Source organism: Pezoporus wallicus, unplaced genomic scaffold, assembly GCF_028554395.1.
Source record: "Pezoporus wallicus isolate ANWC-B61680 ecotype Strahan unplaced genomic scaffold, APGP_CSIRO_Pwel_v1 contig_7461, whole genome shotgun sequence".
Classification (NCBI taxonomy): domain Eukaryota; kingdom Metazoa; phylum Chordata; class Aves; order Psittaciformes; family Psittacidae; genus Pezoporus; species Pezoporus wallicus.
In genome coordinates, this window is record NW_026637976.1 from 573,326 (window position 1) to 585,553 (window position 12,228).

The window sequence follows — 12,228 nt, forward strand, 5'->3', positions numbered from 1 at the left end:
ACATTAGACAAGATGAATCCTGGGAGAATTATTCCGTTATTCCTCTGATCCTCCCCCTCATTCATCAAAGGGAAGAGCAGAACAAAACTGCTGTGAAGATCTTGCCTTCGGTTAGTTCAGCTCCCACCTCTGTGCCTCTTGGTCTTCCAAGGGTGCTGCTTTCAGAAGCTCTCAGCTCTCTGAGCTGTGGGCACATTTCCAAATGGAAATCCTATTTAACTGTCCCTAGAGACAGCCAGTTTTGCCTGAAAGCTTAGCACAAATTTAACAGCCTTTCCCAAGGGAGATCAGAATCAAGTTTCAGCTCTTTTGTCAACTCTGTCCTACGTATGGTAACATCTCACCAAGCTGTCCTTCCACACCTTACCTAAATCCTCAGCTCTGGAAATACCTTTCCTTTTTATAGAAACATTGATCCCTGTTTATAAACCTTCCTGTGAGTGCTGGAGCCTTTAGGGGTAGGTCCTAAGGACAGGGAAGCCGGGAGGCTATAATCCTGATGGGCTGAAGAAGGAATAGCTTCTTCTGGGAATCTACAGCTCAGGTGGGGTTCATCTCCCTGGAATTTAGCTACCTGCAGCTGAGATGTCTCCATCTGTGCCAAATTCCTTGGGCTCTCTTCCGAGCCAGTGGAAGGAAGCAGGCACTGCTGGGCTGCAGATGGGGTCTATCCCAATGTAAATGTCCTCTGTGGGGCAGAAGAACTGCACCTAGATGTGCCTGCTTCTCTGTACTGACTCTACGATGTGTAAATGACCAGCTCATATGGAAGTGTCTATGCTACCTTTTAATGAGATTAAATCATAAGAGTTGGAGAAGGAAGAGGAACGCTTTGTCTCATTCCTCTTTATGCAAGCAATAGCAAAATTCAGCCACAAATGGGTAAGCATGAAAGTCTTGTTCTTTGAGTGCACCCAGCAGGACTTCATCCAAAGGGGAGTGGAGGAGATTGCTGCCTATTTTCGCACAATAGTGCAGCAGGTTTTGACTTGATGGTGGTTTGAGGTTGAGTATTAACCCAATCACATAACGAAACACTTCATATTTTCAAGTTTGCTGAAGTTTGGCTTCTGCATATAAACTCACCTTTGTAAGGTCAAGGACAGCTCCCAGTGCCTAGGGTGCTAAGACTACGGCAAGCACAATAGGATAATGAAGCTTGATTTATCCTTCTATGAACAGCTCTATGAGCTACTTAATCATAGATCTACCTATCAGAGCTGGGAAATTTACTTCACATGCCAGGAAATCCTCCTGCTAAGGGCTGCGTTTGCAGCTTTGATTGGCTGATGGGTTTTAGGTCATGGGAAATAATAAGAAGCTAGCACTGTTTTCTAATGTTACCTGCTCTCTTTGCCATAAAACACTGTAATGAAGGCCTGAAAAACTTCATATTTCAAGGGCTATGACTGGTCATGGCAGTATGAATCATTAACAGACCTTTAGTGAAACTAAGCTCATCAAGTTGTCCATATGAGATAACTCATGGGGTCAGACACAGACACAGATATTTTTATTAAGCCCTTATTAGATTCAATTTTTCCTTAGGGCATCTTCGACCCCTTTCTCCACACAGAATATCCACCCCTAGTATCTGACCCTTAAATACATGGCCAACAGGTTTGTGTTTCTCCAGTATAGGCAGGAGGCCAAACACAATTTATTAGCCTTCTCTTATTAAGTATCACCTCTCAGCAAGACCACCACAACTGCCCATCTGTAGATGTTTAGGCCACTCAAGTCACAAAATAAAGCATTACATAAAAGCAAATGCTCATGGACCTCATGGAAAGGAAAGACCTAAATAGAAGATGGGTTGCTTCAGGACAGGGTGAAAAGATAAGTAGGAGAGGAATTTATTCAGTACCTCCTTTTTCAGCTCAAGAGCTTATAGATGTGGAAACTCCTGTACAAGTATGAGGCAGTGACTTGAATCTACCACACTGGCTCATATAAGAGAAACAACCTTCAACCTCTCATAATCTGGCACAAAACTGAACTATCAAGATAAGGCTGGAAAAACAGAACATAATGTCTGATATCTACCCGATAATAGCACAGCATATGCATGAGGCAATTCTCCAAATATTTGCCTTGCTTGAACATCCAGTTACTTCTTTCTGCCCATTGACATTTGGCTTCCATGCAGTATAGCTTTCATTTTGACCCTTTATTAGGTCTCAGTTTCGTATAACTTTGTTTTTCCCCCTGATTACTTTCACATTCCGTTCAACTGCTGTATGATGAGCTATGGGGACAGAAACACTGCAAAAGAACAGTGAAGATCAGGGCCTTAGGATAAAAGCAGACACCTCCCTCTCTGCAGTGCTACTGATGGGTTCTTTTGAGGTTACACAAGGATGCTTAAGATTCCCTGATCCTGGGTACATAGGAAAATTCTTTGCCTCCTCTTATTGTCCCTGTGGACCTGATGTATTTTCTGTCATTTACAATCCATCCTTAGAAACAGCTCAGGCCCGCATAGGTCTGATTTTGGCACAAATGACCAGAGGACAGGATCTTTGAGGATTATTGAAAGAACCTCAGCAGTCAACAGAGGCCTAATACATGACTTTTAGATGGTAAAACCAGCATGAGAAGAACCTACTCTCAGGGTAGAAGTCCGGGTGCTTCCTTGGCTGCATGGTAAGGCAACCCACCTTGCCAATCTGGCAAAACTCTTCCCAGTTTCATATTTTCCATGAATAAGGCATCTTTGGTATCAACACACATTACCCAATAGCTCATTTTCATCAAGGCCTCCAAGCCTAAGAAATACTGTGTCTCAAAATTATCTTGCAGTAACCTTCTATCTTCCACTCTGATTGACACCCAAATAACTTCAAAGTTATGGCCCCAAATGCTGTTAATTCCATTCTACTCCAGGTAAGCTCTGGGAGGGCTCTGAGCACATGGACTGCCCTGTATGCAACTGCCCAAGTAGTTAACCATTATCTGCAAAGGAAGATTAAAACCAGTTTCATTTTACAAAGAAGAAATGAGGCAAAACTTAGAACAAGATTGTTCAGGGAAAGTCAAAGTGAAAACAGACCTTGTTTGCTGTCAGACATCTGTCTCTGAGCTAGTCTTTATAGTCAACAAAACCAGCATCTTGTGAGGGCAATTCATCTTAGGATGCAGATGTCTAAACAGGCAAGTCAAATCAGACCCCTGTGCATGTATTTCTCTTTGTTGACTACAAAGGGAGTCAAGGTTGAGTAGTTTTAATATGGGTGACCACACTGCTCTTGTCAAACAAATCTCACTCCTGGTTTTTATGGCCTGACCACAACATCCTTTCCAGGCATACAGAATGTGACAGCTGAACAGGGAGTATTCTGCTTGCAAAGCCAAGCATTGCAAGGCTACCGAATGGCTTAATGAATTTCAAATGCTCAATCTTTGCTTACCACCACTTGTATGGAAGCAACATCATGAAGTCTTTAGTTGCCTAAGGGTGACATATTTTTACAACTCAAAGTGTCCTTACTGTTCTGTTCAAATGAACAGCGTTACAGGGAAGAAACGTGTTTATATAGTGAATGAGGCTGGAGTTTTCTGCAGGAGAAAACACCTTTAGATGGAAGGAGAGAAAAATCTGAGTGTCACCTACATACAGATGACACCAGAGACCTGGAAGTGTTCCTGCTTGTACATCTCCCATACTCACGCAGAGCAGGAAGGGGATTCAGGACAATATGGGGGGAAGCAGCAAGTTTGCTTGCTACTTCTTGGGAACTGTGATTAAGGAACTGAAGAAAACACACTTCTGAGTCCCAGTACTATGCCTGAAAATGTAAGTCATCTAAGGAAAATGATGTAGACTTTGCAAACAGATAACTTCAAAAGACAGATCTTCAGCCTGTGAACTCCAACAAGGACCTTTTAATGAATGTATTGAACAGTGAGGAAGTCACACTTACCCTGGCTTTATTTCAGGAGGTTTAGGTAGGGGCTTCAGAAAGCCTTTTTTCCCGACTAGCCAATATGTGTCTTCTACTCCTTTGCCCTAAAATGAAAACAAAAATCCAGATAAAGAGCAGCTTTCTGACCACCTTCTGCTCCATACATAACCACCTCATTGGGCTTCATATATATCCAGAGACAGAACACGTCTGGAAAACTTGGGCTCTCCCTCATAATGGCTGAGATGATTTGAATTTCACTGTCCTAAAAGAGGAGGCTCAAACTATCTTAAACTCTCTCAATTAATGATGCTTGCTCTACCAAATAAGATGGTTATGGGTGGAAGGTATCTGATGAACTGCAAACTCTGATATCAATGACCCTTGAAGGGAGAAGTGGAGGAAAACAGACACTTCCTGAGTGACGTTCATCTTCATGACTGGAAAAAGGGAAATATAACCCTCATTTTCAAGAAGGGGAAAATGGATTTAGATTGGATATAAGGCAGAAGTTCTTTACTGTAAGGCTGGTGAGGCACTGGAATGGGTTGCCCAAGGGAGGTTGTGAATGCTCCATCCTTGGCAGTGTTCAAGGCCAGGCTGGATGAAGCCTTGGGTGCCATGGTTTAGTGTGAGGTGTCCCTGCCCATGGATGATCTTAAGGTCCTTTCCAACCCTAACTATTCTATGATTCTATGATTTATGATTCACATAAACTGGACCCTGAAAGTCAGGTTAATAATTTCCTAAAGTGCCAATTCATCTCCTTCCATTGACTAAACCTGGAATAATTGCCTTTTATCTCCACTTGCTGCCATGGAATAAGTTGAGATGATTCCACTCATTGTGAAAGATTGTTGTGGAACCTGAGATCATATTCAGACCTCTTACTGCAGGTGTTTAAGGCAGACAAAGATCCTACCGCTGTCTATTGGCTGTGTAAGGGGAGAAGTGGTATTTTGAATTATTTGTCTTGTTTGGACACTGAAAAGTAGCAGCTTCTATCAAAGGTGAGTTAAATAGAGTCCTAAATAAATAGATCCAGCTGATTCCTCGATCCCACAGTCTTTCAATAATTACCTCATGTATTGAAACAATGGATGTGGACTACTTGGGAAGGATCCAAAGGTGGATTGGTGGTTGAAGGTCAAACAAGAGCTTATTAGGCAAATTCCTCAAGCAAGAAGATTCCCATGTGTGAAGTATTTCATACAGCCCTGGTCTTCTTACCTTGAGCTCTGTTTTTCCCCTAAGTACAATTTCATAGCCTTCATTTAGACTCCGAAGCGTATCCACTGTACTTTGGCTGACATGAATTCTGTAAGCTGGGAATGGAAAGCAAAACAGCTGGATCACTATACCGCACACATGCTGCAAATTACCCCTGCTTCATACTGGCAAGGAAAAACACTCCAAAACGCGCAGGTGTGAAGCTATTGGAGCTGCGTGGTGCTCTTCTATGTAGAGTTTGACGCTGATAGATGGATCTTTCCAGGTAGGGCTATAACAGGGCAAGAGGAGATCTACACTGGGGTCTTCTTGGAGAGGGATACTAAACATGCAAAGTGTAGAAGTCCAGCTCTTAATAAAGATGGCAAGTGTTTTTTCAGCAACATTATCAGGTGGAATCAAGAATTGCCATAGAGTAACTAGGGAGCAAGAAAGAAAAGAAGGATAACCAGCTGTCCTGCTCCAGGCACCCAACATCATTTGAAAGTGATTTGAAGAGATGGAGTTTGCAAGTGCACATAACAAAAATGTGGCTGTTCATCTAAAGCCATCTTGGTTTTTCCAATAATTGATTCCACCCATAAGCTGCCACTAACAGTCTATGAACAAAAAGAGTAAAATTCCCATCTCCCCCAGTTTGCTTCACAACCATTGCTGGAACTCACTGGAATTTGTTGGTTTTCTGCTGATGTGGACAAGCCAAGGAATGTTGCTAAACATTTTGCTACAAAATAGTTTCCTTTATTGTTGTTTTCGTTGAATTTCTTTTTCAAATGCATCAATCACATTCCCTTCCCCCTTGAAGGGTGGGGGGTGAACCAATTTATGCAGAGGAAGACCAGAGAGCTCTGAGTTACATTTCTGGGACACCAACCTACAGTCTTTCTATTACTGCATATCTATGTACATGCTTATCTATATGCACTTCTATTAATGTATAAAGGTGCTTTTGCATCTGCAGTGCTCCTGCTGTCTCCAGTCTCGGTGGGACTTCAAGGGTCTAAACCTCAGGATTCTTCAAGTATGTGTCTTGCCATTTGAAATCTGCTATCAAAGTATTTCCTCTTTTCCATTGCCTTCCAAATGAAGTGCATGCTTCTTAAAATGAGCCAGCCATGATCACAAACAAAGACAATTTTCCTTAATTAATGATTAGCCTGATTGTTAGTCTTTGTTAGTCTTTATTAGTCTAATCAAAATCACTGGAGCCAGGAATGTGGGGATTGTATGGAAGAGCGGAAAAGTTCCAGTGTGGCACATATACTGCAATCTGTTTCTAACCTGGCAAGACCTCAAGATAATACTGAGTATCTGAGGCTTTGTGTAGCTTGAAAACCAGACACAATGGGTAATTTCTTAGAGCTGTTGAAAATACCAAAAGGGAGACCAGAGATCAAGGATGAAAATGTATGAGACATTGCCTTTGGAAGCCAACTTGTACCAAAAGCTTGAACATCAAAGGGAAATTCAGAACACATCCAGGGCTCTGACACAGCTGTCACTAGCTGTCCACTGTGCCATACACAGTTCAACCACTGTGGTTTGCATATCCATTAGCCAAGGACAGCAAAGCAACAAACAGCAGATCCGTGTACACATATGACTGAAAAGCAGGTAAATGTTTCTTGCCCAACAGCTCTTTTTATATGTCTAGAAGTCTCCAGCCATGGGACAAAAAGAACTGGCTGAGAGATGAGTCTTATTTGCTGCAACTATTGGCTCTGTGCATGTAGGCTGTTGCTTTTACAACTGGAAGCCTCAGAAAAACAAAGGTAAGACCTTAAGGGAAAAATAGTCTGAACATCAACCCATCAAGAAAGACATCAAGAAAAAACAAGGAGGAAGGAAAGCTTAAGGATTTTGTTAGGATCTTCCGACACTTGTTCATGGAATTATCACTGATTATGAAAGCCATCACAAGTGATGCCTTTCATATTGCAGGACCTGGTTGCATGTGGTCTGCTTTTCTTCTCCTCCAGCAGAGTGGAAGCAGTGCCCACATGTGCTTCAACCCCTGCAAGTGCCTTATTTTACTGCGCAAGATCAGCTCTGAATTAAGGGTTCTCAGCACTGAAAGCAAGATCCAACCCATGTAGGAGAAATCTAGGGCAACATTCATGTTGATTTTGGTTGGTGGGATCCAAATCAGAGGACTGTAGCTGGAAGGCAGGGTCTTAAATGCAGACCCATAATGTGAAAGATGATGCCTTCCTTTCAGGCTGCTTTGAATTTTGTTGTTTGACTTACCTCTTCCTCCACAGCTGATTTAGTTGCGATGTTTATAACTAAATAATGCTCTATATAACATCTCTTCATCCCTCTTGAGAAGTTCCTTTAACCACCCACCCCAGGGGCTGTCCCAAATACTCACGCAGGCCCGTGGACTCCATTCGTGATGCCGTGTTCACTGTGTCTCCAAAGAGGCAGTACCGTGGCATAGTGAGCCCCACCACGCCTGCCACACAAGGCCCTGAAAGACATGTGTCATCTCTATAACCCAGATGGTACTGCATGAATCAAGGGATGCACCAACAAACAAACCTCATACTCCCCTGCGGTATTCAAAACCCACTTAGGAATATAGGAGAACAACTTTTAAAGATCTCGTTGGCCTTGGTGCTTGCTAGAGATGAATAGAAATTTAGCTTTTCTATGTATTGCACAGTGGTGTTTTATGCTTGAGAAAGGTCTTGTGTGATAGGACCTCAGTTCACCATCATCTAGGAGAAATTTGTTCAGAATTCATAGAAGCCCAAAAACTGCCACAATCTCATTTTAAAAAGACCTCATTTTCCATCTAAGAAAACTAAAGTTCAGATCTTGTGACATGCCCTGCATCCCAGTGAAACAGGATTGCCAATCAGCCTTGGAAGTCTAGAGATGCTGGCAGCATGCTGGACTACCCTGTGACCCTTCCTTGGAAAGAAGACATATTAGCTTGTCTGTCTAGCCAAAAACTGTTGATTTTCCCTATTTCTTATTCCATAGACAAGATCCACTCCCTTCCAAAGCAGCTCCCAGAGAACCTGTGCCAAGTTCTTGGGGAGAGGTATGTGCGCAGGATTTACATGAACATGAACCTACATGGAGATAATACGTGACAGCCAAACAGCACAGCCAATTGTCATGTGGGGCACTGGTCTTAGCTGATGTTTGGACTGTGGATGAGATGAGGATGATATGCCAAATTTCATCACCCACAATTAGAGATATCAGGATTTCAAAAGGAATGCAAGAGAGAAAAAAGGTAAAGAAAAAAGAGTGAGTGTTCTCAGCAATATAAAGGAGGCTTGGGGCTGTCTGCAGAGAAAAGACTGTGCCTTCCATTGGATGCATTTATGTCAGATGTCTTTTCAGGCTCTGGGTGCTCTTTCAATGTCATAATCCTTCTGGATTAAGATCTGGCAAAATGACAAGGAAAACTTTTCCCATGCAAGCTTACAAGAGATGTGAACATGGTACAACATAAACAACATCTGAAATGATGGTATAGATAAGGTTTTTAAATGAAAAAAGTTGTAGGTCAAAACGTTAGTTTTAAAATATAATAATAATGTTGATAATAACAATAATACTAACAATAGCTTAATTTAGAAGTTATCATGGAATCATAGAATGGTCTGAGTTGGAAAGGACCTTAAGATCATCCAGTTCCAACCCCCAGCCATGGCCAGGGACACCTCACACTAAACCATGGCACCCAAGGCTCTGTCCAACCTGGCCTTGATCACTGCCAGGGATGGAGCATTCACAGCTTCCTTGGGCAACCCATTCCAGTGCCTCAGCACCCTCACAGTAAAGAACTTCTGCCTTATATCCAATCTGAACTTCCCCTGTTTCAGTTTGAACCCATCACCCCTTGTCCTGTCACTACTGTCCCTGACAAAGAGAGTCCTGATGATCAGTTACTTGCCTTAGGACAGTGTAATTTTATAGTGATTTTAGCCTTCTTAGTTACAAAAACTGATTCTTCATATAGTTTTCCAACACATTTTAAAGACAATGAAACTCCTTAGCTGAAAGCTATGGGAAACTTTGCAAGAGCCCCTCTTATTGTCACCTCTGAAAAGTTGTTGTTGCAGAATCAAAATAACAGGATTGTAATGTAATTTACAGAGGATGCAATCAGAAGTGAGGCAGATTTTACCTCCCCCTGGTGAAGCAAAACTTGATTAAAGAATAAAAAAGAGAGAAGAAGAATGCTTCATACCAAAAATGTTACAAGGACTTCAACATCGTGTCTGGATCAAGCACAGCATGCAGGGACTGCTGGAGGTCAGGAGAACATGATTTAATGTTTTATGCTGCCAATGTGCCATGCAACCTTGGATAAGACATTGCCCCTCAGAATCTCTTCTAGTGTAATTCCCATTATTATCAGTAATCCCTAATTTGGTTTAAATTCTTCAGGAGAGGTGTTATATCCACTAGAGGAAGTCTTTTCAGGGTCTAGTCTATAGGCACTTCCATAGCGCAACTGTTGATACTAGTGGGTCAAGGGCCTAGTGCTGACCTAACTGGTCCTTAATGTGTTCACACTGACTAAAAAAGAGTCTTGTTGGAGATTATTTAATTCATGCTTCCATAAAAGCTTTCCCTGAGTAAACACTGACTCACACAACATCACCTCCCTTCATCTTGTGGTGGTGACATGACAGCGGCACTCGGGTATCTCAGTAATGATCAAAGCTCCTTCTGCAATAGGTGTTGCAAAGACACAAGAAAGTGGTTCAAAAAACAGTCCTCACTGAGGAGAATTTCAGTTCAGTTAAAAAGCACAAATATGAGCTGAGCTCCTACGTACTCATAGAATTATGGAATGGTTTGTATTGGAAGGGACATTACAGCTCATCCAGTTCCAGCCCCCTGCCACGGGCAGGGACACCTTCCACTAGAGCAGCTTGCTCCAGCCCTCACAGCACCTCCGTGGCCTCCTCTGGACTTGCTCCAGCAGGTTGTGGATGGTGTGGAAACAGCTGAGTCAGCTGTGTTTTTATCTTGGGAGCCCCAGTCAACAGCTGGTGGAAGCCAAATCAATGCAGTCAACTGAGCCATGAGACCCTTTCCACTCCTGCATCTGAAGAGCTCTCCAGGGTCCACTTAAATGTCCACCACATCTCCATCAATCACAAAATGAGTGCATGCTCCCTAACACTCCTGGAAACATCTCTATGGGGTGCCTGAATTTAGGTTTCCTATTTAGTCAATGCAATCATCCAATCATAGCATCACAGAATGGTTTGGATTGAAAAGGACCTTAAGATCATCCAGTTCCAACCCCTCTGCCATAGGCAGAAATCATATCTACAAAGCTGATGGCTAAATGGCAAGAGTTTTTGAGTGAGATACAATCATTCTAGAGTACAGCTTTTAAGCCCGTCCTGCCGCACAAAGTTATCAGTTCAAAAACAACCTTACAGTGTAAGCATTCCCAAAGGACTCCTCCATGGTGAAAGCATCCAGGAGTTCATCCACTTGCTGCCTTCCCTGCCTGTGTGTGTTCCCCCTTGTCTAGACAGCTCCGGCAAATGGCTATCCAAAAGCTTCCAGCCATAAATCTCTCACAGCAGCAAGTTACAGGGAAAACCAGATACCCTGTGATGGGAACGTTATGGCCTCATTGTTTAATTATACAGGTTAGCTGGTTTGTTTTGGAATGGCCCTTTGCCAGCGCTTGCAGGGTCACTTAATGAGTGGTGCGGGGCTAAGACTCTGCAACAACCATCAGTGGTGCAGTGGAGGTTCATACACTCAGTTGAAGTGTGGGGCTGCCTGCCACAGAGCCTGGCTGATAAACAGATCCTTTCAGCCTCTGGAAAAGCTTGTTTTCTCACCACTGCTCTCCCTGACTGCTATTCTCCAACCCACACACGGATGGAGACACACATGGAAACAGCTGAGTCAGCTGAGTTTTGCTGGACATGGAGTTAAGTCCAGAGAGGAGAGCCAAGACTCCAGGGTCAGTTCAAAGCAGGGCAGAAACTGCAGAGCAAACGCTGTTCTTTTTGTCCTCTTCTCCTCATCGATGTATTACCACAAGTGGGCTATGGGCATGGACCAGCAGAAGTTCCCAGGGGTGCAGCTTTCCATTGGAGATGGAGGGACATGGGCAGCCTATGCCCAAATGGCATTTATTGCTTTATCAGAGAGGGGAACACAAGCTGTTCTTGACACCAGTTTCCAGAGAGCAGCTGGCCAACAAAACTGGTGTTCACACCCATTCTCCATCCTTTCCAGGGCAGTGAAAGTGTTAGCAAAGCCCTCCTCTCCCCAAGCACATCCTCAATGCTTTCATGATGCTGGTGATTCCCTCTTCATGCTTCTTTCCTCAGGAGAAAGGGGGTCCAGGGTTAATCAAACTCTGCTGTCAGCTCGGTGGCTTGGAGATCTGGTTTGTTTTGGAGCATACATTTCTCACTGCTCCCACGAGAGTGTGAAGTTGCCAGATCTGTGCAAAACATGATCTGGCTTCTGCTTCTTTAGAAAGAAAACTCCAGTTCCTTCCCCTCTTCCTCTTACACACCACACCACACAACAGCTCGTTGCAACACTGCTTTCCAGATACCCAGAGTTCATAAAACCAAGAAAGAACGTAACTAGCCCCCATACGCATCACCTAGGGATAGATTTTTGGCTGGGTGCACGGAAGACACGTTGCAGAACTGCTGTCAACAGGCAGCAGCAGATATTGTGCACCGAATTCCTCTCTTTCCATGTTGAAAATGTGCTGCTTGTGCTCCTGCTCTGGGCAAGACAAGCTGGGGCTATAGCCTCATCTAATTTCTGCCAGAGTATAAAACCCATAGTGCTCCTGCAATCATTCCTTAGCACTTTAGGCTCCTGTGAATGGCCAGCTAAGACCCCTAAACTGCAAAGAAAACAATAGGGAGATTAGTTTTCAGAGGTAACCCCAAAAGAATAACATATATTGTCTAGGAGATATGAAATATCAACCTTGAACATGGGATATGAAACATCAACCTTTGATATGAGGTATGAAATACCAGAAGTTGCACCAGATGATCCTCAAGGTCCTTTCCAACCTGTTATTCTATGAAATACTGATTTTATCTCTGCTCTGGGTGAGATACTT

At 43.2% G+C, this 12,228-nt stretch overlaps 1 protein-coding gene across 1 annotated transcript in view; it reads right to left on the minus strand.

The window, feature by feature from the left end:
* The window catches only part of GUCY2F (guanylate cyclase 2F, retinal), a 43,148-nt gene that overhangs the window by 5,595 nt on the left and 25,325 nt on the right, over nt 1–12,228 (minus strand). Inside the window, exons 15-17 of the mRNA XM_057408540.1 lie at nt 7,507–7,605; nt 5,136–5,230; nt 3,924–4,009 (exon numbers count right to left, since the gene is read on the minus strand). Of these exons, the coding sequence (XP_057264523.1) occupies nt 3,924–4,009; nt 5,136–5,230; nt 7,507–7,605 (280 nt within the window). The remainder of the gene's footprint in view (nt 1–3,923; nt 4,010–5,135; nt 5,231–7,506; nt 7,606–12,228) is intronic.